A 27,109-nucleotide genomic window follows, 5' to 3' on the forward strand; every position below is an offset into this window, starting at 1 on the left:
GCGCAAGCGGAGTCCACCAGGTTGGTGCCGGGTGGCTCCACGCCCGGAGGGGCCGCGGATGCCGAGACGGGGGCGGATCCCCGCCGGGATCGACGGGATGGAGGGTCGGCGCCGCCACGGGACCTGTCGACGGCTGGTGGAGGGCGTGCGCGAAAGCCCGATCTGCCACCACGGCAGTGCAGAGAAGGACGCGTGCGCCGCGGTTGACCGCAGCTACCACCACGGCAGCACTGGTCGAGGTCGCTGTCGACGGTTCCCACGGCGGATGGCGAGGTACGTGATGATGTGCTGCTGCCGGAGACTCTAAAGGCGGCGGATTAACTCGATCCGCCGTGATGGAGGGCGCTGCCCCCGGCGGAGGTCATGGGCAACCTCCCCGGGGGCGCGCTAGGAGGCCGTCGAGGGGGCGCTCTGGAGGTGCGCCGTGGAGGACGGCCGGCGGCGCGCGGAGGGCAGGGTGCGAGAGGGGCAGCGGAAGATTAACCTAGGATCTCAAATCCTAATCTCGTGATACCATGTAGAATAATATGACTGGTTTAATTGATGGATTGTATTAGCCTGAGCCTTGGGGCTGAATATATAGGGATACATGACTTGGAGGGCAAGAAGCCTCTCCTACAGATATGGTAGGATACGGATACAATCCTAATCTACCTAATATAGAGATATCCCTAATATACTCTAACAATAAGCCCTTCCTAAATGGAAGAGCTATTGCAAGGGCTACTTCTTGAAAGTTTTATTGGTCTGATGAGGTGTAAGGATGGGATGTAGTTGATATGATCTGTGGGAATCAGAATGGTCCTGTACAATCACTTCCCTGAAATATGCATGATGATCTCTTTATGAAGTAGTGAATGAGATTATCAACTACATTGCTTGGAACGATGTGCAGTTTCATGGTAATAGTTCAAGATTTTATCCACAGAAATCTCATTTTCTTTTCTTTTAACCATATTCAGGTACAAGCTTAAGAGGAGATTTGATCGTGGTTCATATGGTGAAGTCTGGTTGGCATTTCACTGGAATTGCTCTGAAGATCTAGATTTGCATAAAGACCCTCGACATTTTACCAATATACCTAAATCAGACTCGTATAACTGCACAAGTTCAAACACAACGCCATCTGATGAAGATCATTTCTCAGACACAGTAGATGGTGATTTATTCATACTGAAGCGCATAATGGTAAATTATTTTTTTATGCATCAATGGACTACCTGTCTGTATGTCTTGTAATGTTCCCTGCGCGTACCCCACATCTGCATTAGGGTTAAACAGTAGTAAACTTAAAAAGTTCCCCTACTTCTAGCAGGCTAGCAGCTCAGAGCCTCATTATGCATGCAGTAGAGGAGCATTTACTGGCAACCTTTAGGGCAAGCTGCCTTGCTTACTACGTCAGCCCTTGCCTGGAAAACTTAAAACTACCGTCTCCCGTGACCTTTCAAATATGCTCGAGATCATGACATACAAGATCTAGTTTTCTCTGTTACTCATGAACATTGGTTGTGGTGAAGGTGGATTCATTTCTCCATTTGGGAAAGAGTTGACCCATGACTAGTAAAGAAAACTGAGTGAAAAATCACATGAACCCAAAAGGGTACTCAGTGGTATGGTTCAGTCTAGAAACTAGCATTTCAGCTGAAGCTGGGAAAGTGCCCAGAAATCATGGCTGTTCCTGTCCATTCATAAAGTTTTATGTTGGTTCTACCATGTTTAGGATTAATTACAATTTAGGTTATTTGTGATTCTACTATCTTTAGCTGTTTTGAGGTAGGTAATAGATAAACATAATTATTTATGGATTCTGATTCATTTAACTCATTGGAATGTTCTATACTGGAACCTTTGTTATATTTTATGCAATTCTGTTATTCCGAAAGCAAACATCTTTTTTATTTTTAGCATTCTGTTATTCACAAAGAAAATATGTAAAATAATTGTAGATTTTTAAATAAGTACTGATGGAGTAATGCTAGAAGAGTCTTATTTATCCTATCTTAGACTTGATTCGAAACTGCAGGTGGAGAGGGGAAATGCTGCTTACTTGAGTGGATTGCGGGAGAAATACTTTGGGGAATTATTTTCAATTGCTTCCAGAACTCTTGAAGGTTTGTCAAGGACAGAATCTTCATCGACTATTTTTTCAATGGACATGCCATCGGATCCTGATATCCTTCTAGAAAGGAACATGTCAGTTACTGAAGAACCACTCAAGCATGTGGCTAGGTTTATCGAATCTTTTGAATCAGAATCAAGGGAAATTTGGCTTGTCTACCAGAATGAAGGCCGCTCATTATCAAAACTGATATATACAGCTGAAGAAACAAAGTTAGTCACTGGCAACAATAATGAGAGGGTCAGACATATTCAAGTTCTACACCCATCAAAGTGGTGGTATTGGTTAAGGACAACAAAAGCTGGGCAAAATCAAATGCAGAACCTCTTATGGCAGCTGGTATGTTTACACTGACTCTGGTTCTCCTGTGAACCAAGTGCTATGCATGCGTTTTAGTCACTTCTCACTTGGATTGTCTTTTTATCATCAATAGTCTAAAAATAAAAAGAGCAACAGTAGCTCTGCAAGTTGCTTACTTCTTATGGTTAATTTTGCATATTACTAAGAGTAAAATGCACTGAGGGTCCTTAAACTAGTTGACCTGTTCTGTTTAGATCCATGAACTTCGAAATTGCATTTTTAGGTCCACGATCTATTTAAGTGTGTCAATTGAGGTCCAAAACGTCTTTGACCAGTGTTGACCGCCTACGTGGACCGCCACGTCGGATCTAACGTGGACTGGGCCTGTTGCGAGAGCGGGGCATATATGCAAATCACCCCCTCTCCTCCCCGCCGCGCTCCGCCGTCCGCACTCGCCGCCGAGGGAGCAGGGGAGGGTCGCCGCCCCGCGCCCGCGCACGGAGGAGGATGGGGAGCGGTGGGCCACCGCCGGAGCTCGGGAGGGAGGCGGCGCAGGGGAGGGGGAAGGAGGCCGCCGTGCCTGGCCCCCGCCGGCCCGGCGCAGCCCCGCGAGGCCCGCCGCGGAGCTCCATGGGTGGACGGAGCCTGGCGCAGCCCTCCGTGGCTCCATGGGCGGACGGAGTTGCGGTGCTGGGGAGATGGAGCTGCGGCGGCCCCTCCTCTCCTCCCCTGCGCTGGCTCCGCCCCATCCCCTGCTCCATCTGTCACCGCCCCCTGCAGCTCGCGCAGGGCCACGGCGGCGGCGGCCGGAGCCGAGCGTGGCTATGGCGGGGTTCACCGCGTGCGAGGGCGAGCGGGAGCGCAGGGAGGAAGAGCATCCGGAGCCGCTGCTCTGTGCTGCCGCTGCCTGGACGCGCGCCCCCACAAGCCCGCGAGCCTGCACCGGCCTCCCGCGCGCCGTCGATCCCGCGCTGGCCCGCCTGGATTCGCGCACGCCTCCCTAGCTCCTTGCGCGCGCCGCTCCCCTACTGCAGGCCCGCGCCGCCGCGAACCGCTCCCGCTCCTCCACGCCCTGCGCGCCGCTCCGGCCGAGCTCGAGCGAGCCTGCCATGGAGTAGGAGAGGGGGCCCGGGCCGCCCTGCCTCCGCCGCGCCGTGGGCGAGCCACCCGCGGGCCGTCCGCACTACTCCGCCGCACCGCGTGTGCAGGGGAGGGCCGGGGATCCGCGGCGCTCGCCCAGTCGCCTCCACCTTCGCCTCGCGCGCGCCCGGCCGAGCAGGGGCTGTGGCCGCCGCGAGCAGAGGGAGGCCCGCCGCCGCCTCCTTGACGCCGCCGTCCTCCGCACCTCCTCCGCGCCGCCGGTGCCAGCGCGCGGGCCAGCTCGAGGTGGGGAGGGGCAGCGAGCCGGGGAGGGGCGGCGCGGCTCGCTGCTCTGCGCGAGCAGGGAGGGTGCTCGCCCGCCGCGCGTGCCCGGCCCTGCTGGCCGCGGCGGCGCCCTGCTCTGCCCCCCGTGAGCTCGAGCGGGAGGGAGAGGGAGGGAGGAGGGGCCGCCGTCGCCATGGCCGCGCCATGACCCGCCATGGCCGGCGGCTAGAGAGACGGCCCGAGCTCGGTCCGCGCTGCCGGGGGCGGGGCAACGCCGCGCCGCGCGCAGATTCGGCCGGCGGCGGTGCGCCTCCGCGCCACGGGCCTCCGCGGCGAGGGAGGAGGAGGAGGACCGGGGCGGCGCGGCGAGGGAGGAGGACCGGGGCGGCGCGGCGAGGGAGGAGGGGAGAGGCCGCGGCGGCGCGGAGCTGAGGCCGGAGGAGGGAGGGAGGAGGGACGCGCCCATGGCCGGCGCGGGGAGGGAACAGGAGCGCCCATGGCCAAGGCGCGGGGAGGGAGCCGAGCAGCGGCCAGGCAGGAGCCGAGCAACAGGGCTGCGGCGGCCGTACAGTGCGGGAGCAGAGGAGATGAAAGGATGGGGAGAATTGAGGAAGGCTCGGCTCGGGAGGGTCAATGTGCAAATATGTTGTCCACATTAGATCCGACGTGGCGGTCCACGTAGGCGGTCAACGCTGACAGAGGCGTTTTGGACCTCAATTGACACACTTGAATAGATCATGGACCTAAAAATGCACTTTCGAAGTTCATGGACCTAAACAGAATAGGTCAACTAGTTTAAGGACCCCCACTGCATTTTACTCTATTACTAATGTTCAAGTTTTTCTCTTTTCTAGCTGATGGGACTGAAGGCTTGTCATGATCGTAATATCACTCACAGGGATATCAAACCTGGTACAAATGGCATTCTTGCCTTTTATTTCCTTATTTTCTGTACTTCTTTAATTCTTTTCTTCTGTAGACAATATCTGTTGACTAGTCATGCTGACATTGCTTCGTTTTTCGCAATGGAAGAGAACATGATCATTTGCTTTGAGGATGTGGATACTGGAAAGTGTCTAAGAGAGGTTCCATCTGAAGCAAAGCAAAATAAGCTGAACATGTAAGATTAAAGATGTTTCTGTATTTACATAGTTACATGTTCTCTTTTTACAATAAGTAGTTAGCTGCTGAAATATTGGTAATGTTGGGTAGCTGACTTTAGTGGTGAGTCACTTTTGCAGCTGCAGGGCCAATTAGCCCCGCAGAATGTTGCAAAGAACCCTATATCAAGTGTCTAAGATCAATGGAAAATCAGAAATTTGTATAATAATTGATCCCATGGTATTTCAGTCTAGCTCCGCCTCTTATGGACTCTGAACAGTAGCACGTACTGTAGCAGTAGGATTATGTCAAATTCTTACCTTCTAAAAATAAGGATATCTATTGCCTAAATAAATTGTTAGTTTCCTAAGATAGGGCTGGTGAATTGGTGTCTTACCAATTAGTTAGGAAGGTACTGATTCAGTTAGAAATTTGGAGATATGGTTTCTTGGGAAAGCAGAGATTGTATTCTCAAGTGTTAACTTACTATGGGCCACAAGTAACCCTTATAAAAAGGGACCTATTCTCAATAAAGTCTGATCCTTGGGCCTTATCCCCCATCAATTCGCATCACTGCACTGTTGAGCTATTGCAAATACTTAAGCAAATTATTTGAGAAAATTGAAACTTCATCCTAGATCAATTTAAACCTTAATATCTGAAATATAAAATTAATTGGAATTCACAGATTTTAAAATTGATTTTTTGGCTTTTTTTCTTTCTTGGATCTCAGTATCTCGATTATTCAATTATGAGTAATATTGTGTTTATCATTTATGTTAATCTACTTTGAGTAGCAAAATGATAAGATGATCAAATAGAGATTAGAGCAATTAGATGGTACATGTCTTTGCATGGTTCCTTTTTTGGTGAATTGGGATTCTAACTGGAGATGTTTTCCCAAACTGCAATAGTCCACCTTTACCTGTCTTAAAATTGTAAGAAGATTCTTCTGTTACTAATGAAGCACAATCTTTTGTATACAGGCGTTTGATTGACTTCGGCAGCGCCATTGATGATTACACATTGAAACATCTTTATGGTTCAGGGCCTACTCGGTGTGTGATAATTTTCCTTTCCTTCCCTTCATATTTGGTTGGAGCGTAAAATTATGATCTTTATGGTTCAAGGCCTACTCGGTGTGTGATAATTTTCTTTTCCTTCCCTTCATATTTGGTTGGAGCATAAAATTAGGATCTTGATTTGAATTATATAATTATATGATTTAGGATCAGGAGTAATTATAGGGCCTCTTATCTGAATTTATTAAGTTCAATGGCTCATTATTTAGATTTTTCGAAGTCTTGCCACTGTCGTATTCATCTACCCCATTCGCACTCATCCCAGTGGTCCATTGTCAAGTAGGTCTTTCCTTTGCCAAGTCAAGTGGTTTCTTCCCTGATGGGTTTTATACCTCTGCATGGCCAAGGACTAAACCCAGTTCTAGTGCTTGGAATCATATTTGCCTGTTATTTTTATTGTCTAAAAACATGTGGTATGAAAGAAATCTTTCCTCACAACATTTCGATGTGCTTGTTCTTGACCAAGACTTAGAGTTGGGTTGCATGGTACTACTTCAACTTGTTTTGATCGGTTGATCCATTCTAATCCAATCCTATTATACCACTCCAGATCTGAACAGACTTTTGAGTACACTCCTCCAGAGGCACTCCTTAATTCAAACTGGTTTCAAGGATCAAAAAGTGCAAGACTGAAGTATGTCTCTTTTATCAACTTCTTTTGCTTTATGAATGGTGGTATGTGCCAGTATGTTTGGCATATAGCTGGACTGCAACTGACTGAAATTTTCATTTAACTATTTACAGGTATGATATCTGGAGTGTTGGAGTTGTCATGCTAGAATTGATAGTGGGTTCTCCCCATGTTTTTCAGATAAGCGATCGTACACATGTTTTAATGGATCACCGTCTTGAAGGGTGGAGTGAACAAACAAGGGAGCTTGCATACAAGTGAGACAATGTTTTCAATTCTGTATGAAATCTGTATTAGCAAAGATGATACAGTCTGCAGTTCTTCTTCTGTTGTCAAGCCCAAGGACATCACAGATATTTCAGATTTAATGTATTAATATAAACTGCATATTTCCTGCATGGTTTTTGGGTTATCCCAAAAGATTAGTACAGAAAAAAAAACATATAAGGGCCATGCCTTCTTTTCTAGGCAAGAAAATAAATTGATGACATGCCATTACTGCAAAGTTAATATATTCTTGTCATATATAGGCAGCACATTGATGTTTCACTTTGTTGATATGCGACATTGACATAATGTAGCATTTCTGGTTTTGGCCCCCTCTCAAACCATCAGTTTAGTGGTAGAGCCATGAATAATCATCTTCTTGAGTAAAATGATTGGCATAACATTCCTTTTCTGTTCTCATGTTAGGTTGAGGTCATACATGGAGTTATGTATTTTAGTCCCAGGGATTTCAACGCAACATGGCAGTGGAAGCTCAGAACAGGTCAGTACTGAAACCCCATTATCTGCTAATCAACCTTTAGTTGGACCGATATGATCCTGTACAGCCTCTATGCTTCTTTTTTAAAAAAATGGGAGATAAATGAGTAAATTGTTGCCTTGTTTCTTGTAAAGTGCTTGGATACTCTTGTTTATAAAGACGGCACAAATCCTGAAGCAAACTTAAATAATTAAGCAATTTCGTTAAATATTTTAATGTTCAGTACCTGCCCGGGCCTGGCTATTCCAACCCTAGCCCAGGCAAGGTCATCCAAAGTGATGCGAGCATCAGCTGATTCTGGCAACGTTGGCCTTTCGGCCTGCTCCGTGCATCCGCACATCGCCATATCTATGGATTCATATTTGTCTCATTGGGTCCTGCGGCTAATCTCGCTGAAATCTGCATCCCACCCCACACTCCACGGTTGGCAGCACGTCTGCGAAGAGGTGTGGAGGAAGGCATCACAGGCATGGCAAGCCGTAGCTGCAGGGTGGGGCTGTGCCACCGCTGCCCTTGTTGCATGGCAAACTCTCACGTGAATTTTCCGTAGTCCTACTGTCCATTGCAACTTGTGGATAATGAGGAATCATCTGGTCTTTCATAAAAAGGCATGCTAAATGATGTGTAGTGTTACTTCCAATCAACATTTAGTGATACAAAGTTTCACATGTAAAATAATATGATTTGCATATGGAGATCTGCAAGTTAAGTAATAATGTTTGGTACAACAGCCTTTCCGAGCGAGTCTCTGGGATCTTCTGTAAACACCCATGATGTGGTGAAGGGAGGATATTAAGGGATCTGCTAGGTACCATCACTATGAGCTACATCATCTGTAGGTGCTTTGAATGTTCAGGACTCAATTTTTTTAGCACAATTTTAGTTATGCACCTGAAACTAAAGAAGGGCTCTAAACTGTGATCTATCACTGCATTCAGCGGTGGGAGGTATGGGCATAGTAGGACGTGCCATCGATGGGGGTGGCAGCGGTGCAGCCACAAATCCCAGCAGTGCTCTTAAGAAGCCGTCTAGGCGACAAGGCGTACCCATGACGCAACAAGGGTTTAGTTACGCCTTGGGTGACTAGGTGTACCCAAGGCACCATACCATGAATCCTAGTGATGTGCAATCAACGTTCCTCTCAAGGGAAGAGATGAACCGCCAGCTGAATGCTAAATGGGGCTACAACATTGATTATATCCAGAGAGGAATTTCGATATTTGACATCGAATACGCACGCCTCACTTCTTTTGACATTAAATTCGCAAGCCTTTCAAAATATGACACTGGGCGGGCGAATTCTTTCAAAACGAGGGATTTCGGCTCTTTTTCTCAATTTCACGATTTTTGTTAATGATTTCATTTTCCTAAGCACATGAAATCCCCATTTTACCCCTGATCCAGATCGAATCCTTCTCTCCCATGCTCTATCTCTCTATATCTCCGGTTCATCTCGTTCATCCTACCACCCTTGTAGGCCTGCAGGCTTACTCGTCGCCGCCCCCAGTTGGCTGCCAGACCGCCAGTTGCAGGAGCACCGGCGCCTGCGCCGGCGGGCAGGCGGGCGGTCCCTGGAGAAGGCGTACCCCATCCTGTAGAGATGTGGTTGCAGGGCATTATTAATGGTCACATTTTTCTTTTGTTAGCAATCGAGGCACACCTTGAGTTGCTGGTCACGAACGCCGTGCCGCAGAGGAAGATGGCAACGGCCATGGCCGCATGATCCCCCCTCCCCCCGGAGCTCGATTTGTGCGGCATGGCCTGCAGTGGCAGGGGGTGCTCCAGCAGACGGCGGGCGGCAAGAACCTGCAGCGGCAGGGGGTGCTCCAGCAGCGGGCTCGGCGGGCGGGGGTCGCAGCGGGCGGCGGGCGGCGGCGCTCCGGCAGCACCGGTCCTGGTTGCTCCGCGAGAGAAGAGAGGGCATGGAGAAGAGAGAGAGAGAAAGAACACGGCAGAGAACGGATTAAGATTAAGGCAGACGTGAGCAGGGGAGAGAAGAAGGAGACTGCAGATCAATCCAATCCGATCAGGGTGAAATGGGTATTTCATGTGCCTAGGAAAAGAAAAACATTAACAAAATTCGCGAAATCAAGAAAAAGAGCCGGAATCCCTCGTTTCGAAAGAATTCGCACGTCCAGTGTCATATTTTGAAAGGCTTGAAAATTTAATGTCAAAAGAGGTGAGGCCTGTGTATTCGATGTCAAATATCGAAATTCCTCATATCCAGACTAGATGGCCTGGACTCCACAAGGCCAGATAGGGCTGGAAAGGGTCATGCCTGTACCGAATATTTAAATCACTAACAATATGGCTTAATTAGCGACGTACTCTTGGATTCGCCCTAGTTTTTTTAAATAAAGGAAGAGTAAAATGCACTGGGGGTCCTTAAACTAGTCGACCTATTCTGTTTAGGTCCATGAACTTCGAAAATGCATTTTTAGGTCCACGATCTATTCAAGTGTGTCACTTGAGGTCCAAAACACCTCTGACCAGCGTTCACTGCCTACGTGGACCGCCACGTCGGATCCAACGTGGCCACAAGTCGCCACGCGTGCCTCGCCGCCCTGCTGAGTTGCTCGCTGCTACGCCGGCGTCCTGCCCAGCTCCCCTCTGGCGAACCCCAGCTCCCCCCTCCTCTCCTCTCTCCCCACGCGACGTGCGGCACGTGCCGGTCCGGTGCCGGCCCGCCTGGCCGCCGCCTGGTTTCGCGCGTGCCTCCCCTGCTCCTTGCGCACGCCGCTCCCCTGCAGCAGGCCCGCGCCGCTCTCGCTCCTCCACGCCGCGCCCTGGCCACCGCTCTCAGGCCTTCTCCTCGCGCGCCTCCTGGCTCGCGCCGCTAGGCGGCCAGGCCCTGCTCCGTGTGCCTCCCACGCGGACACCGTGCGCTGCTCTCCTGCGCGCGCCGCCACGAGCTCCTTCCCCGACGCCGGCCACCATCGATTCGTCCTCTTCGGTGAGCCATTCATCGATTCCTCGCACCCACGGCTCCTCCTCCCTCCCCTCTACCTATTTGAGCCCTCACCCGGCCCTTGGCCTCGTCGTGCAAACCTTCCGGCGTTGAAGCTCCGCCCGCCGCCACCGTCCTCCATCGGGCCGCCTCCTCTCCGCCGCTACCCGTCCTACGCCCGGCCGGGGAGGCTCGCCGCACCCCCACACGGGCCATGCGCGCGCCATCCCTGCCCCTGCTCGCCTGTCTTGCCACCTCGCCGCTTGCTGGCGGCAGGTCAAGGCGCCAGCAGCGGCGCACGGCCCCGCAGGCGGCGTGGTGAGGGCGGCAGCACCTCCAGGTGGCGCGGACAGGGCTCCTCCCAGGGATGATGGCGGCAGGTCCTGCTCCTCCCCCTTCTATTGCAGGGGCGCGGCGGCCGGGGTCCTCAAATTCTCGGTCGCGGCATTGACGGCGGTGTGAAGACGGCGTGCAGGCTGGATGGCGGCCGTGCGCAGGCGAGTCGGGGGTGGCAGCGTGGGCGAGCCTGCGGCCGAGCAGCCGGCGACCGTGCGGCGGCCATGAGGGCGCGCACAGGGGCACCAGAAGCGGCGGCCAAGCGACTGAGCGGCGGCGGCGGCCCAGTGGCGTGCGCGCAGGGCCCGCGCAGGCAAGGCAGGGGCGACGCGAGCTGCCCCGGCCGAGCGGAGGAATGGCGGCCTGACAGTGGTGCGCCGGCGGGCAACGACGTGCGGCCGGGCGGCCGGCCAGCGCCCCGCAGCCGGCCAGCACAGGGGCATGCACGGGGTGGCCTCGCGCGTGGCGTGCAGGGGCCGGCGGCGCTGCAGGCAAGGGGGAGCTGGCGGCTGCTGCAGAGAAGGAGGCGCAAGGGGTGGAGGCACGCGTGGCGACTTGTGGCTACGTTGGATCCGACGTGGCGGTCTATGTAGGCAGTCAACGCTGGTCAGAGGTGTTTTGGACCTCAAGTGACACACTTGAATAGATTGTGGACCTAAAAATGCATTTTCGAAGTTCATGGACCTAAACAGAACAGGTCGACTAGTTTAAGGACCCCCGGTGCATTTTACTCATAAAGGAATACCAGGCAATTCTCTAGCTCTCTGTTTTATTCACGCATTGCAGTTCATAGGACTCTAACATGTAAAGGTGTATAAGAAATGGGCGCTGCTATCCTTACACTAAACAGTATCCCAGGAAGGAAGGAAACATAACCCATTGCATTTGCATTTGTGTCATTATTAGTTACTATAGCTGAAGCTCCCGGGAGGTTACACGCTAACTGATTATGGCTTTCTGTTACTCTATTTAAGGGTCAATTTGGGTTGGCTTCGTGGAAATGCTCTGAAGAATCATTTGCACATCAAGTGAAGATCAGAGATCCTCTTAAAATCGGGTATGCTTTTTTCTCTCGCCCACATTTTTCATCATCCAAGAATATTTAGACTACCGTTTTCTTATCTAAGTAGTCCCAATGCTGCTAATGTCTTCCAGCTTTCCTAATTTATGGGCATTGCGACTTGCACGCCAGCTACTGGTGTGGCATCCTGTAAGTTTCGTGAAACCCACTCTGTGAAATTCTTTTAAACAGGCTTGCGATTAGAAAGATAATAATGGTAGCTAAATAGGGGAATAGTTACATGGTGCTCAATCCTATGTTATTATTTGGTTACCTTTTCCTTGATGTGATCCTGTTCCATCACTTTTTTTTTGCAGGAGGACCGCCTCAGTGTTGATGAAGCACTAAATCATCCTTATTTCCAGGAGCCACCATAATGCAGAGGCGACGAAAACAACTAACCAGCTAATGAATCAATAACGCAGGTCGGATCATCCATTTGGTGCGTCTGATCAGCAAAATATGTGAAATGTTTGTAGATATCAGCCTGAGTGCGCCATCTGGCGTTGTAAAAGTTTGATATGAAACAGAGCATAGGAGCATGTGTGAAAACACGTGTATAACCAGCAACGTAGATAGATGTAGTCATATAGAGTTGCAAAGGAAGAGAAGCGGTTGTGTGAGTAGCTGCTGAAGAGTACCAACCAAAAATGCCCTTTGGTAACTGAGGCCATATATAAGATCAGTTGAATCTAGTGATGCTGCAAATAGTATTATGATGATGCTACTCGATCTCATCTGCTGAATTCAAAGTGAAAAAAGGGTTCTTTGCTGGGTCACAACTTACATGACAAGCACACGAGAACCAAAAATTGAATGCATTTTTTGAAATCTGAGAAACATGTGAGACGATGAGATCCAGTTCATCTCAGCCAACAATCAATGGCAACGGAAGCCGATCAAGTTCAGAGTCCATCTCTTTCTGCTTCTGCACTCTGTTTCCGTTCCTCAACGCCGCCTCTGCTGGTCACGTCGCAGCACTCGCCCACTCCACGCCGCAGCACGCGCTGCTCCGCCGCCCCCACCAATCGAGCCACCACGCCTGACCCGGAGGCCGATGCAGGGCCGCCGGTCCGTCTCTCCGCCGGCCGCCGCACGCGCTGCTCCGCCGCCCCCACCAATCGAGCCACCATGCGCGACCCGGAGGCCGATGCAGGGCCGCCGGTCCGTCTCTCCGCCGGGCCGCTAGCCGCTGTGCCCACTGCCCCGTCCGTCGGCATGTCCCGACGCGCGCACGACCGATGCTTGGAGCTGGAGCGCATCATTACTGGCCGCTTCCTGGTCGCCAGTCCCGCCTCGGTTCGCGCCTTCAACCAGCTCCTCACCGCCGTCTCTCGCGCCCAGGGAAGGAGCTCCTCAACCTCTGCGCTCGTCGTCTCCCTCTTCAACCGGATGGTCCGTGCCCGTGCCTCCCCAAATAAGGTAGCTGTAGCTCCCGACCTGCACACCTACAACATCATCATCTGCAGCTTCTGTAGCATGGGCTGCCTTGATCTCAGTTTCGCCACCTTTGGTCTCGTCATTAAGACGGGTTTTAGGGTGGATGCCACAGTCATCAGTCCGCTTCTCAAAGGTCTCTGTGACCGGAAGAGGATGCGCGAGGCAATGGACGTGTTGCTCCGACGAATGACTGAGTTTGGCTGCACGCCGGATGTATTTTCATACAGCATAATCCTCAAGGGTTTCTGCAATGAAAGGAGAGCTGAGGAGGCACTTGAGCTGCTCCACATGATGGCAGATGATGGAGGTGGTAGCTGCCCACCAAATGTTGTGTCGTACAACACCGTCATCAATGGCTTATTTAGAGATGGCCATGTGGACAGAGCTTACAACCTATTTTGTGAAATGGATGATAGGGGGATTTTGCCGACTGTTGTGACCTACATCATAGTCATTGACGGCCTGTGCAAAGCTCAAGCGGTTGACAAGGCCGAGGGCATCCTTCAGCAGATGATTCACAAAGGCGTCAAGCCAGACAATCAGACATATAATTGTCTAATCCATGGATATTGCTCTTCAGGACAAGGGAAAGAGGTGGTTCGAATGCTCAAAGAAGTGTCCGCACATGGTCATAAACCAGATGTTGTCACTTGTAGTTTGCTACTGGATTATCATTGCAAGAGTGGAAGATGCACAGAGTCTAGAAAGATTTTTGATTCTATGATTGAAAAGGGAACAAAACCTAATGTAACTACATATAATACTCTGCTTAATGAGTATGCTACCAAAGGAGCTCTTTCTGATATGCATGGTCTCTTGGATTTGATGGCAGGAAATGATATTTCACCTGATCATTATACCTTTAACATAGTTCTCTGGGCATATGCTAATGGTGGTATGATAGATGAGGCAATGCATATATTTGTCCAAATGAGACAGCAAGGGTTGAGTCCTGATGTAGTTAGCTATGGAGCAATTATAGATGCACTTTGCAAGTTGGGAAGAGTGGATGAGGCTGTGCTTAAATTCAATCAGATGATCTATGAAGGGATGACTCCTGGTATCGTTGTTTTTAGCTCACTAGTTTATGGACTGTGCACTATTGACAAATGGGACAAGGCTGACGAATTATTTTCTGAAATGCTGAATCAAGGGATCCATCCCAATGCCACGATCTTCACCAAAATAATGCATGACCTTTGCAATAGAGGACGGGTTGCGGAAGCTCAGAGTCTCCTTGACTTGATGGTACGTGTAGGTGTGAGGCCTGATGTTATCTCGTTTAATACATTAATAGATGGCTACTGCTTAGCTGGTAGGATGAAGGAATTTATGAAGTTACTTGATGATATGGTCCGAGTTGGCTTGAAACCAAATGTCGTTTCTTATAATACTTTGCTTCATGGCTATTGTAGAGCTGGCAGGACAGGTGATGCAGTTAGACTATTCAGAGTAATGTTAAGCAATGAAGTTAAGCCTGAAATTGTCACTTACAGCATTGTACTTCATAGTTTATTTCAGTCTGGGAAGTTTTCTGAAGCAAAAGAACTCTATCTCAATATGGTCAATAGTGGAATACAGCTCAACCTTTACACGTACAACGTAATTCTGAATGGTCTTTGCAAAAATAAATGTGTTGATGAGGCATTTAAAATATTTCAGAGTCTATGTTCTAAGGGTTTTCAACTTGACATCATTACCTTCAACATTATGATTGATGCTTTGCTAAAAACTGGCAGAAAGGAAGATGCTATAGATATGTTCGCTGCTATCTCTGCCCATGGTTTAGTTCCAAATGTTGGGACCTATTGCGTAATGATACAAAATCTCATAAAAGAAGGGTTGCTAGAAGAGTCCGGCAATCTATTTTTAGCAATGGAAAAGAGTGGATGCGCTCCAGACTCATATATGTTAAATTCTCTTGTTAGGAGGCTGTTGCATAGAGGTGAGATAATGAGGGCTGGGGCTTACCTCTCCAAAATTGATGAGATGAACTTCTCACTTGAGGCATCCACTACTTCCTTTCTAATATCAGTTTTCTCAAGGGAGGAGTATCAGCACCAAATGATGTCCCTGCCTAAAAAGTATCATTTTCTTGTGGATGTCAAGAAATGAATGTTGTGTTCGATGAATCAAATTCTCAACAATGCTGATACATCTCAATGGGATATGTTAATTGGTTGAAGTAATTATTCATGTCCCATGCTCTAATTTACTTATGATGTTCTGTTGTCCCATTTGTTTCTTTCTAGAGGAATGTTTTTGTGTTGGTGCAGTTAAGTGTTTATCTCCAGGTAAAATTATCTTTAAGCTTTACAGCAGAATCAGTTTACAAATTAACTGGCAGCACTTAAGCCTCTGCATTTTGTTGTTTGTTTGTGGAGATACCCTGCACTCATGGTGATAAAATATATGATCTGGACCTCTTGATCCTTGATGTGATTCCTATAATTTAAGCTGGGAACTGATCTATTCATCATGCAGTGGGTTCGATGAGGACATGATTGATGGCGAACATGGCAAAAAAAAAATGCACCAGCACTGAAGGGAATTAGGTTCACATTCAGCTGGTCAGGCTGAAGCAGCAAGAGAAGATTCAGGCAGATAAGTTCTGTTCAGCGTCCTCATTGAGCCATAGCTGTGACTTGGCTCCAAGGGGTCAGCCGGAATCTGCACCAAGAACTTTGATGGTCAACACTGATTCCTGGGGCCGTTCCTGATCAGGGGATAATAGCCTGAACGTACTACAACATATCTCAGTTTCATGACCGGCCAAACACATTCAAAGTAGCACATGGCATCTTCAGAACTGCTGCTGATGCAGAAAATAATCTGTTTGGGAGATCACGAGTCTTTGAGATTTTGGGGAGAAGCCTTGATGGTGAATGATGTTTTCAGAAGAAGGTGATGACATTGGAGTATAGATATGGGAAACAGTTCTAGACACTATAAGCTACCTTAGGGTACAAAATTTGACAGCATAATCTCCTTAGGCAAAAAGTTGAGGAAAAAAAACAAAGATACTTGTTTCGTATTAAGTACATGAAACTTCTATTTATCTATCCGTGTCTATCTGAATACTCAGTTCAGGCATCAGCATTCCGACTCTCACTCTGTCACAACAGCACATGAGCTAAAACCAGCCATGTTATTGTACAACCATGATGACCTCTTCAGCACAACAAAAATTTGAGATGGACGTGAGCTAGATGAGTAGCCACCTACTCAGATTATGCCATAGACTGAAATGTCTCTGAATATCTACTACTACTACTATAGTACTAACCCTTCAGACTTCATTTCCGGGGCGGTGTCTGCCTCTTCACCGACCGGAGCTGCACCGAGTTCTCAAAGCAGTGGTAGAACCCGAAATGCGGAAACCGCTCGTACCATGTCTCCTGAGGGACATGTGTGTCCCAGTGCTCGCCGCCGCTGCTGCGCCCGTACTTATGCACCCATCCAGATCCGTTGTGCTGCTCACCCCAGGTGCGGTTCCACCGGTCCCCATACTTGCCCGCCCACCATGTCTCCCCCTGCTTGATTCCATGGCCGTTCGGGTCAAAGTGCTCATCCCACTTGTCGCCCCACTTGGACCACCCATCGCCCTCTGACCGCTCAGCCCACTTGTCAGTGTACTTGGTGCTTCCACCGCTGCCGTCGTACGTCTCGCCCCACCTGTAGTGCAGAGGAGGGTTGGTGGATTTTTATTTGAGCATGCAACTCATAGTATGAACATGATGCACAAAACACTGAAATTTGTTGTTCCTGAAAGTGGTATAAATCATGATACGAGTGAAAGCTCTTTACCTTTCATGCCAAACATGAGCATGCCCAACATCCAGTGGTGTATTTGGATCCAAGCTGCACCATTTATCAGCCCATTTTTCAGCTTTACCAGTTGAATCATAATGCTCAAACCATTGCTCTTGCCACTGCTCCCCTTTCCCATTTTGTCCCCACTTATCTGCAGTCTTCTCCATATGCATAACCCCACAGGTGTAATCCTGCAACAAATCAAAATAAAATACTCAATCATGTTCTGGTAATGTGTATACTCACTACAATTTACTTTAGTTGTCCCGAGTCACATGTGGATATCTCAAGCCAGATAATCCTAGCAGACATTAATTGACATACTGCAAATACTTTATAAAATAAATTGAATATTTTGCATACAGTGAACAGATAGTTCTACCAAATATGACAGCAATTTACCTGCCACATTGACTCCTTCCAGTATTCCCGCCAAACATTGCCTGCAGCATCACGCCCCGACTTCTCAGAACCCAATTCTTTATGATCAAACCGGTCTGAAGCCTCCCAATACTTGTCTTCCCATTCAACAGCACCGTCAGCACTGACTCCTCTAAGAACGGTCCACTTGCAAACTACACCATCAGGCCTTTGTTCTACACCTGTTTCCTTCCACCACATTGAACCATCAGGACGTATCCCATGGGTTGATTTACCATCACTTTCACTAAGAGCTCTAGCTGCCTCAGCTGCATTCTTCGAGAACTGTTCTTCAAATGTCTCCTTTGCATCGGCAGCTAGATCAGCCTTGGAATCCACATTCTCAGGCTCAGCAAATGACTGGAAGGGAGGAAGAGATCGATCTTCCTTCTTCTCAGAGAAGGCGGTTTCAAAAGGGAGTGATAAATAGTCCGCGGACTGTTCCTTTTCCAACAGATCAGGCTGACGGGAAACAGGATCCACTTTCTTGGACGGCTTCAAACCAATACCGCTTTCGCTAGGTTTACTGCTATCTCGCACTGGTGGTAACCAAGACCAGAAATCTGGACCTGGAGTACCAAGCTTGGAACTTTCCTGCTTGTAAGAAGATGAACCCCCAGATTCTGGTACTGAATGGAACAGATTGCTGATCTCAGAATGAAAGCTTACAATGTAAGGAGTTCGATGTTATTGCAGTAAGTAAAATGTTACCGCTAAGCATACTGCATAAGACAAAAGATAACCTTCATGTTGAACAAACAGGACAATTTTGATGCGATTTGCAACTAGAAATGCCTTGCAAGTGCACAAAACCTATGAGGGGGATTTCTAAGTAGTATATCAGTAGTATAAATATTTTCAATCCAAATCATCCTTCAGAGGAAAGTACATAATTATGGGCAAATTTCTCATGCTGGATGTAAGAAAGATACAACAACAACAACATAGCCTTTTTTCCCAAGCAAGTTGGGGTAGGCTAGAGATGAAACCCGAAAGAAATAAGTTCAAGTTCAGGCACATTGATAGCTAGTCTGGATGTAAGAAAGATAAGACTAACAATTTTGCTATATATATATAGAGGACTAACAGGTGTTGTATTGGTTAGTTAGCAGTTAGCATTACTTGGAGTTTATTTACTTGATACAGTAGCCACAAGTGATTTGAAAAAAGAAAAAGAAAAATCATATTTGATACCAAAATTGTCTAAAGGGTCTCAACTTTCTATATATAGATAGGAATACCAAGCAGTACTGTTCTGGTTAGTTAGAAGTACTTCTAGGCAGCTATATCTGCTTGCCAGTGCACTAAAAATAATCTGAAATAATCAAGAACTTGGCATTGCATTGACAAAAACAAACATAGTTCAAGAAAAATTGTCTCAGAGAAAATAAAATAAAAAAGAGCAGCCATGTTTCATAAAAAGTTGCTTCACCTAGAGGTAACGAACTGTAACAGTGTAAGCGCACTATTAAATTTGGCAAGTATGGCACAAAACAAAATACAGATCCCTAGCATCTGCATGCTATTGTAGCCCTATAATCGAGGAAAACGACAGGATATTCCAACTGCTGCAAGAATTTTCATCCATTATATGCATAGCGACAATCATCAAGATCCCATGCATAGTGACAATCATCAAGATCCCATGCATAGTGACAGTCATCAAGATTCTCCAGTTTCAGCTCAAGTCATCCACCCATACGCATAACAACACCCAGCAACATCACTCAGTTTCAACATTGATTTCATTCGTACTGCTTACTAATAGGCAAGCCTTATCCACTTATATGCATACCAACAATCATCAAGATTCTTCAGTTTCAAATATAGTTATTATATCCACTCATACACATACCGACACACAGCAAGATCATTTGATTTCAACTTTGACTTCATTTATAACACTTGCTAACAGACAATACTCCAAAGTTCCATTCATCTCTCTAGGTCCGTCAACCAATGAACTAATGTGCCTCAAGGTTCAGAAGTACGTGTGGAATCAATGGACAAAAAAGATCACTCATTTTGCCTATTCCAGTTACCATTTTTTTTCCTCAAAAGATTTATACCATATAATGCAGTCGTGATTTATCCAATATATAATGCTTAATAGAGCACCCTTATTAGCAACTCATGATTTCTTTGCACTCTATACCACGCTGACATTAAAAAGGAAGCACCTTTTACGCGTAGTCAGCTAAAATGGATAACGACGAGTAAAAGGAGTGATCTTTAAACCATCTCACGTGCACCCAGTGGAAACCAGTACCTTCCCCCGACTGCGACACCGGCGCCGGCGCCGACGTCGTGGAGCCCCGATCCGATCCCTTCGCGGCGCTGCCCCCAGCCGATCCCACCTTGGCACTCTCCGCCCTCTGCGGCGGTGTCGGGGGCGGGGACGGCGGCGGCGACGAGGCCGGGGCCGGGGCCGGGGCGGGAGGCGGCTCCTTGAGCACGGCTCGCGCGGCGGCGAGCGCGGCCGCGGCGCGGTCGATGACCTGGCGGCGCTGCACGCGGTCGCGCTCCTCCCGCGGCACCCGCAGCAGGTCCTCGAACCGGGCCGTCCGCCTCTCCACGACCTCGACCGGCGGGGCAACGGCCGCCTCCGCCTCGGCGGGGGCGGGCGACTGGAGCCTGCGCGCGAGCTCCGCCGACCGCCGCTCCCGCTCCACCGCCTTCCTCCACATGTCCAGGTACGAGCCCCCGCCGGCGCCGCCGCCGGCGGAGGCGGCCGCGCGGACGCGGGCATTGCGGCGGCGGCCGAGGAGCAGGGAGAGGCGCGGGGCGGCGGCCGGGGACACGGATGCGGCGTGGGATGCCGCCATTGTCTCGGGCTCAGGCTCCGAGTCGTCAAGGAGTGTACCTCGGGCGGTGGTGGGGACTGAGGAGGCCGAGGAGCAGAAGAGTGTGGAGGGGAAGAAAAGGGAGCGGGGCGTGGGCCCGGTCGCTGCTGACGTGGAGCTGAGCAAGTGGAGGAGGCTGTGGTGCGTGTCGCGGCGTCCCACGTGTCATCACATCCAGGTGAAGGAAGCTCTGGACCACTGGAATTGCCCAGATGGGCCGGGCTGCCTGGTTCTTGATGACCTTTTCATGGTTCTTCTTGAAGCTGACCTCTGGCCTTCTTGTCTTCTACTAATCCGGTGTAGGATTCGTTTTTCCTTTATCATTTGTTTCTCCATGTCCCCTGTACGGAGCAGTTCAAATGAAAACGCAAAAAAAAATTAGGTTGAAATGGGAAGAATCAGGTTGTGTATGATCTTATTTGGCAAAACTTACAGAGCAACTTCTAAGCTGAATATAGAAGTTCTGCCAAACTATTTTTCAAAAAAAAAAATCATTCTATGCTAATTCAGTGAAACGGTTCTATAAAATAGACTAAGAGTCTAAGAGCTGGAAAAAATATTTTTTATTCATTTTTCGCACAGGATCTATTTATAATTATAAGTTAATCATAGAGAATCATAAACAATTAATTCTCTCATATGATTAACTCCCATAGAAGTAGGTGAACCTCTACCATAGTTCAAACCCAGATGCTACATCGAGAGCCCTCTCGATCTAAGGCTAAATCGAGAGCCTTTTGTTACTTCTAAAACCATAGGAGAGAGAGTAACTTCACTTTCTTCTCCGGCGACGGGCGGGAGGTGGGCGGGGCGGTCGGCGGCGGGGTCGCCGCCGGCCACGGGTGGCGGCGGAGGCCGGCGGAGTTAGGGTTTTTGGGTTTCTGGGGTTGGGGTTGCTCCATAGCCGGCGGCCTTAGAGGGATGGCCGTGGGCGGCGGCCGGACCGGTGGAGGAGGCGGGTTGTGGGCGGCGAGGCCGGCGGCGATGGCTCCGCTGGCCGGGGTGGTGGTGGACAACCGATGGGCGGTGTCGGCGGCGGGGGCGGAGGCGCACGGGCGAAGGAGGAAGAGAGAAAGGGGGAAAGGGATGGGAGGGGATAGAGGAGGGCGGTCCTCGCCGGCGTCGGGGATGACGCCGGCGAGGCGGAGGATGGTGGCGGCGGGGGCGGAGGTGCGCGGGTGGAGAAGAAGGAGGAGGAGGGGGGAGGGGAGGGGAGGGGGGAGGAGAGGGCGGTCCTCGCCGGCGGGGGCGGAGGGTGGCGGAGGGCGGGACGGGGCAGGGTAGGACAGCGGACGGCAGCGCGGATTGGGCGAGTGGAGGAAGACGATTGGTTTTTTTTTCGCGAGAGGAGGGGCGGGGAGGAGGAATGGATAAGGGGAAGAAGGGGGCTCTCGCTCGACGGTTAAAGGGAGAGTGCTCTCTCCGTAGATGCCTCCTAGTTCAAAATCTCTCTCATTTCTCATGTGGCAATGAGCCCAGAATATATTGAAATGAAGCGGCAGAAGAGTTACCTGTTATATTAAAAAGAAAAGAGATGATCCTAGAATAATATAAGCTCCACCAACATATTTTCCTAGGTCACTACATATATATCTTTCCAGCATTGATTTATCAAATCAGCAACAGGAAAGTCATACCGAAAGCAGAGAATCCCATATGCTGAATGAATATAAGATCATGTAAAAGCCTATCTGTGGCAGTTGTTTGCTAGAACAGATTCCAAAAATATTCAGTGTGCCTGATGTGGGAAAGTACAAGTCTATACCTTCCCCATCAGAGGTCTTTATCCCATTCTCCACAAGATGCAGCCAGTGTGTTACACCGCGATCAAAATGTTACAAGAGAAAAACTCACACGACAAAGCAAGTCAAGAGGATTTTCTGGGGATCTAAGCCCACATTCAACATATCAACATGGATGATTTATTTACCATTTGGAGGTCCAAAGCACAAATTACTTTATTGGCTGAGCCACAGAGGCTGCTTCTATCTACGTATTCCGTCTGGTTGGTAAAAAGTTAGTTATTTTCAGCTGATTCAATAGTGTTTTGTGAAAAAAAAATAAACTGAAATAAGCTGAACGTTGAAAAAAAATGAAAGCAGTAATAATTCTCTAAATCTAAAGAGGAAGAAAGAGAAGAAAAGAAGAGATGGACACCGGCCCGGCCCGGCCCGGCAGCACGCGCTCTTCCCCCTCCCAGCGACCGACGGACGAACCTAGGAACCTTCGTGTCACGGGCGGAGCACGAATATCCCCATCCTTCCAACCGCTTGTCCGGCAGGCGACGACGCGTCCATCGATTCCTTCCTCCACCTCCTCCTTCCCCGGCGACGCATGTCTCCTCCTCCGATCCACACACCCCCGAGAGATTGATCGATCGCCGATCGATCCGGCCCCCGAGCACACGATCCACCCAGCATCCGACCGGCCGCCGGCGCGAGCGCAAGATTCAGATTTGCCCCGGCGCGCGGGAGGGGCCGGAGAAGGAGGGCGAGCCAGGATGGGCGCGTGGATGTCGCGCGTGTGGTTCCTGATGTTCCCGGCGCGGGAGTACAAGCTCGTCGTGGTGGGGCTCGACAACGCGGGCAAGACCACCACGCTCTACAAGCTCCACCTCGGCGAGGCCGTCACCGCCGCGCCCACCATCGGCAGCAACGTCGAGGAGGTCGTCTTCAAGAACCTGCGCTTCGAGGTCAGCTTCCCTCCCTCCTCCCTTGCTCCCCCGTCCGGGCCACAGAGCACGGATATTAGGCTGGGGATTCGCTGCGCGGCTAGCTTGCTCCGCGCCACGGTCGCCGCCGGATCGAGCGACGCGGTAGAGCCGGAGGCGCGTTTGTCCGTTAGGCTTCCTAAGATCTATGCTCTACAGGTCGAGGGGAAAGGTGAAATTTTGCGCCTTTTTTATTAATATTACTTCCCTGTATGTACAATTCCTAGGAAGATTGAGCTTTTCTGAACTGCAGGGAGATTATTCATCGTGTAGGATGAATAATGCAGTACCTGGGATCTGCTTAGCTTGTGTGTCGTTATGATGCCCGTGGTGAATACAGAATGGATCCAACACTTTGTATCGAGTGGTTATGAGTATATGATCTGTTCTCTGGAAACAATTTAGTTCACCTTTTAATCCACTGTGATGGCCAGGAGGTATACACAAAGAGCAACGGTGTTTCTCTGTTTAGTTGTGGGAATTCCAACTTGGTTTCTAGTTTCTGTCCTGGCTCAAGTAGAAAGCTCTTTCTTGTTTCACTAACACATAATATGGTACCCAAAGAAATGAATATAATCATGACATATTTGGTTGGGTAACTCAATGTAGTGAGTTCAACCTCAAGTTCTTAACTAGTGGATTTAATCTCTTTGTTGTTGTTGTTGTTGTTGTTGTACTCATTCAGCCTCCATCTTTGAGGTTTATGGGCTTTGAATAGTTCTGCTATTTCCAGGGGAGGGGATACAGCTCTGGGTAAAGAACAGTTCAATCTGAAATGTTAAACTGATCTTCCTTGTACAGTGTGCTCTAGCAATCAATTGAACTGTATCACAAAGGAGAAAAAAAATAGAATTTTACCCCATGCTTGCTTTAGAAATTTTGAGTCCTCAGGTTACTCTCCAGAAGTTTTAGTTTCCTTTGACAAAAATGTGTATCATAACTCTTTGGTGGCCTGTGCTAAAACTGCTAACAAAATTGTGATTTCTGTAATCATACTTTTAATTGGAGAATTTATTCTGTTGACTGCTTGAGTGCAAAAATAAATTAAAAGAATTGATTCCCGGACATTTGATAACTCATACCAAAGCGACTAGGTATGAGGGGGGAGATGTTAGTCTAGATGGGCAAGTGGTGGTCCAGAAGGATACCTTTCGGTATTTAGGATCGGTGCTACAAAAGTATGGCGACATTGATGAAGATGTTAGGCATAGAATTTCAGCTGGTTGGTTGAAATGGCGGCAAGCTTCTGGCATCCTTTGTGACAAGAGGGTGCCACAAAAGCTAAAAGGCAAATTCTATAGGACAGCAATTCGTCCGGCGATGTTATACGGTGCTGAATGTTGGCCTACAAAAAGGCGACATGTCCAGCAACTGAGTGTAGCAGAGATGCGGATGTTGCGGTGGTTTTGCGGGCACACAAGGAGGGATAGAGTCCGGAACGAAGTTATTCGGGATAGGGTCGGGGTGGCACCAATTGAGGAAAAACTTACCCAGCATCGGCTGAGATGGTTTGGACATGTCCAACGAAGGCCTCCTGAGGCGCCGGTGCGTAATGGGGTTTTTGAGCAGGTCGATAATGTAAAGAGGGGTAGAGGTAGACCTAAACTGATGTGGGATGAGTCGGTTAAGAGAGACCTTAAGGATTGGGATATCTCTAAAGAGATAGCTTTGGATAGGAGCGCTTGGAGACTAGCTATCAATGTGCCTGAACCTTGAACTTATTTCTTTCGGGTTTCATCTCTAGCCTACCCCAACTTACTTGGGGAAAAAAGGCTATGTTGTTGTTGTTGATTCCCGGACATTTGACAACTCATACCAAAGTACCACTTGATGGGTAGTATTTGCACTTTGTAATGGAGACAATCATTTACTTAGTGCTTTCTTGAAGGAAACAAAAACGTCTGTTTTGGCCTTTTGGGCAGTTGCTAAAAGAAGATGCCATAGAATCCTGCAATTTAAATATGCTTGGGACAGGACTTGTGTACAGTATACACTTGCCTCATGGAAAGATATATTTTGCTGCAAGTTGTGTGATTTTGTGAGTGGCGATGTTTATCATGTTACTTATGTAGTATCAACATCTCTTTTTTTTTCATGCTGGAGGTCGAACATATCTTTACCTTTTGTCTCTTAGCAATATCAATGTTACGAGTACTAGCATTGTGTGCGAATCTGCTAGCGGCCTATACAATGTTTCACTTGGAAACAAGCTCATTTTTCCAGTGCTTTGCCTATTATAGGAATTGTATTTCCATATTAGGGTGGTGTCCAAATGATTGCATCCTTAGCTGGAGAATGACCCATGACCCAATACTTTTTTTGGTTTGTGAATGCATTGTTAGTACTAACATTATGCTTGAATGCGCCAGGTGTGGGATCTAGGTGGACAAGAGAGCCTACGAACTTCATGGGCAACATACTACCGAGGAACTCATGCTGTCATCATAGTAATTGACAGCACCGACCGCGCTCGGATCAACATCATCAAGGACGAGCTCTTCCGGTTGCTCCAACACGCAGATCTGGAGGGTGCAGTGGTTCTCGTGTTCGCGAACAAGCAGGACCTCAAGGACGCCATGTCCCCCGCCGAGATCACCGATGCCCTCTCCCTCCACAGCATAAAGAACCATGACTGGCACATCCAGGCCTCGTGCGCCATCACCGGTGAGGGCCTGTACGACGGCCTGGGTTGGATCGCCCAGAAAGTCACTGGCAAGGCGACAGCAAGCTGACGCGGATTGACTGTGTTTCCATGGATTTATTGAAGGTGGCAGGATGGGTTTGTTCTTACTGCCGCCGCCTTTAGTGTTTGTTTTGTTTATGTTGCAAGGCTGCATGAAAACTGTGTCTGTATTCCAACCAATCTGAATATAAAAATTGAAAGGAGCAAATTTGCACGGTGTCAAATATGAGATTTTATCTGATTCTTGTTGTGCAAACACTTCCAGTCCGAGTCTCTGAGAGCTTCATGAATCATGAATCGATTCAGGTTTACAATGATATAAATTTAGTGGTCAAAGAGATTAAAAAAAAGCCTTTCAAGGTGAAATTGCAGCTGACTTGAAACACATACTTATTGTTTTCTGGTATGCTGCACGCTCAACTGGCACCTCACCTGGAGGAAGGTTGTCAAATGTCAACGTTGCCCCTCGTCTGTTCCATCTGGTGCGACACGAGGAGGTCGCTGCAAGTGGTTATCCTTGCGTGGCTAGAATCGTCCGTCAGCAAGCACAACAGAAGCAGGGATCGCCGAATGATTGGCCTGGCTGCTGGATATGGGTGGTAACGAGTATTTTGTTTGCGTTTGAAGCAACTGCAGATTGAAGGTTGATGCATCTGTGTACGAATGAGGGCCAAAAGGGCCTTGCAAATTGTACGCTTAATTATGACGCACCGGCAGTCTGTTCTGATAGGATGTCACCATTTTGGAAGAATGAAGCGTGTCCTAGTAGTTGATTGTTGGATTACAACGTTGAAATTTGTGTTACTGCCATCGAGCAGAATTTAACCAAGCAATATAACGTGAGAGCCGGGGTTAATGAGTGGTAGTTTAGCTACTAGGTCTGGTTACGTGAACTTGTTACTTCCCTTGTGCTCAATACAGAAGAGTTTAGAGTCAGCATGGTCATGGAGGTTAGAAGCTCCTAAAATGATGGATGAACCGTTCAATATTTTTAGGCGAAAACAGCGTGGAAGCGCGCATTCTAAACCAGCATTCAAACTGATATATCATTTGACATCACTGTTACCCTGAGTTATCAAATGTGCATATATATTTATGCCCACCACGATGTCAAAAATTGCAAACCACAGTGAAATCTTGGTATTTATCCTTTCTGTAACAGAGAAATCAGGCCCAGAAACTAATCGCCCTAAATCTGGATAGCAAGCTACAGTCCTTTTTTTAAGAAAAGAGACTATTAATTTCAAGTTTGATACATCGAGGTGATACATCGTTTTGAAATGTTCCCGGCCTCTGCCCTAATGACACACAACCCTACAAAAATTTTGGAATGAATCAATGAATCCAAGCACACTAATAGCTGTCAATTCTAAGACTAGACTGCCACTCATGCGCCCGAGCAAAAAAGTCCTTGGCCACCTGGGCCAAAAAATGCGACGCCGCCACAAGGATGTCCTGCGAAGAAGGCCGTTGTAGGATAGCTCATATTCGTA

General features: G+C 48.6%; 4 protein-coding genes across 16 annotated transcripts in view; 3 read left to right on the plus strand and 1 right to left on the minus strand.

Moving 5' to 3' along the window:
- LOC120684372 (probable inactive protein kinase At3g63330) overlaps nt 1-12,486 on the plus strand; it is a 29,984-nt gene extending 17,498 nt beyond the window's left edge. For 6 of the 13 annotated variants that reach the window (XM_039966235.1, XM_039966234.1, XM_039966240.1 and 3 more), the window contains 11 exons: nt 963-1,188; nt 2,024-2,458; nt 4,639-4,696; nt 4,817-4,904; nt 5,872-5,943; nt 6,518-6,601; nt 6,712-6,855; nt 7,292-7,367; nt 11,622-11,704; nt 11,803-11,857; nt 12,025-12,444. In XM_039966235.1, the coding sequence (XP_039822169.1) occupies nt 963-1,188; nt 2,024-2,458; nt 4,639-4,696; nt 4,817-4,904; nt 5,872-5,943; nt 6,518-6,601; nt 6,712-6,855; nt 7,292-7,367; nt 11,622-11,704; nt 11,803-11,857; nt 12,025-12,084 (1,381 nt within the window). In that variant the 3' untranslated portion in view covers nt 12,085-12,444. Of the gene's footprint in view, nt 1-962; nt 1,189-2,023; nt 2,459-4,638; nt 4,697-4,816; nt 4,905-5,871; nt 6,025-6,517; nt 6,602-6,711; nt 6,856-7,291; nt 7,374-8,095; nt 8,200-8,302; nt 8,591-11,433; nt 11,598-11,621; nt 11,705-11,802; nt 11,858-12,024 lie in introns of those variants that run through there. The other 7 variants (XR_005679264.1, XR_005679268.1, XM_039966233.1 and 4 more) reach the window with 7 other exon arrangements.
- A 352-nt stretch (nt 12,487-12,838) lies between these two features.
- LOC120685078 (protein Rf1, mitochondrial-like) lies at nt 12,839-15,678 on the plus strand. Its single transcript, XM_039966920.1, has one exon. The coding sequence runs from the start codon at nt 12,839-12,841 to the stop codon at nt 15,260-15,262; it is 2,424 nt and encodes an 807-aa protein (XP_039822854.1). The 3' UTR covers nt 15,263-15,678.
- Nucleotides 15,679-16,136: 458 nt separating this feature from the next.
- LOC120685758 (protein RNA-directed DNA methylation 3-like) lies at nt 16,137-20,270 on the minus strand. Its single transcript, XM_039967843.1, has 4 exons — nt 19,650-20,270; nt 17,363-18,009; nt 16,955-17,151; nt 16,137-16,822 (listed from the first exon to the last, which is right to left on the minus strand). Exons 1-4 carry the CDS (start codon nt 20,203-20,205, stop codon nt 16,444-16,446), a joined length of 1,779 nt encoding a protein of 592 aa, XP_039823777.1. The 5' UTR covers nt 20,206-20,270; the 3' UTR covers nt 16,137-16,443.
- Nucleotides 20,271-22,385: 2,115 nt separating this feature from the next.
- LOC120685674 (ADP-ribosylation factor-like protein 5) lies at nt 22,386-25,857 on the plus strand. The gene is made up of 2 exons (XM_039967728.1): nt 22,386-22,915; nt 25,303-25,857. Exons 1-2 carry the CDS (start codon nt 22,724-22,726, stop codon nt 25,663-25,665), a joined length of 555 nt encoding a protein of 184 aa, XP_039823662.1. The 5' UTR covers nt 22,386-22,723; the 3' UTR covers nt 25,666-25,857.
- Nucleotides 25,858-27,109: the final 1,252 nt, after the last annotated feature.

Source organism: Panicum virgatum, chromosome 8N, assembly GCF_016808335.1.
Source record: "Panicum virgatum strain AP13 chromosome 8N, P.virgatum_v5, whole genome shotgun sequence".
Taxonomy (NCBI): Eukaryota; Viridiplantae; Streptophyta; class Magnoliopsida; order Poales; family Poaceae; genus Panicum; species Panicum virgatum.

What these genes read in the sequence shown, in the direction of transcription:
- LOC120685674 (XM_039967728.1), top strand. Translation starts at nt 22,724, where the DNA reads ATGGGCGCGTGGATGTCGCGCGTGTGGTTCCTGATGTTCCCGGCGCGG. An exon ending in TCAAGAACCTGCGCTTCGAG is followed by an intron (nt 22,916 to 25,302) that starts GTCAGCTTCCCT and finishes TGAATGCGCCAG; the next exon opens with GTGTGGGATCTAGGTGGACA.
- LOC120685758 (XM_039967843.1), bottom strand. Translation starts at nt 20,205, where the DNA reads ATGGCGGCATCCCACGCCGCATCCGTGTCCCCGGCCGCCGCCCCGCGC. An exon ending in GGAAGGAGTCAATGTGGCAG is followed by an intron (nt 17,152 to 17,362) that starts GTAAATTGCTGT and finishes GATTTGTTGCAG; the next exon opens with GATTACACCTGTGGGGTTAT. An exon ending in GCTCATGTTTGGCATGAAAG is followed by an intron (nt 16,823 to 16,954) that starts GTAAAGAGCTTT and finishes TCTGCACTACAG; the next exon opens with GTGGGGCGAGACGTACGACG.
- LOC120685078 (XM_039966920.1), top strand. Translation starts at nt 12,839, where the DNA reads ATGCGCGACCCGGAGGCCGATGCAGGGCCGCCGGTCCGTCTCTCCGCC.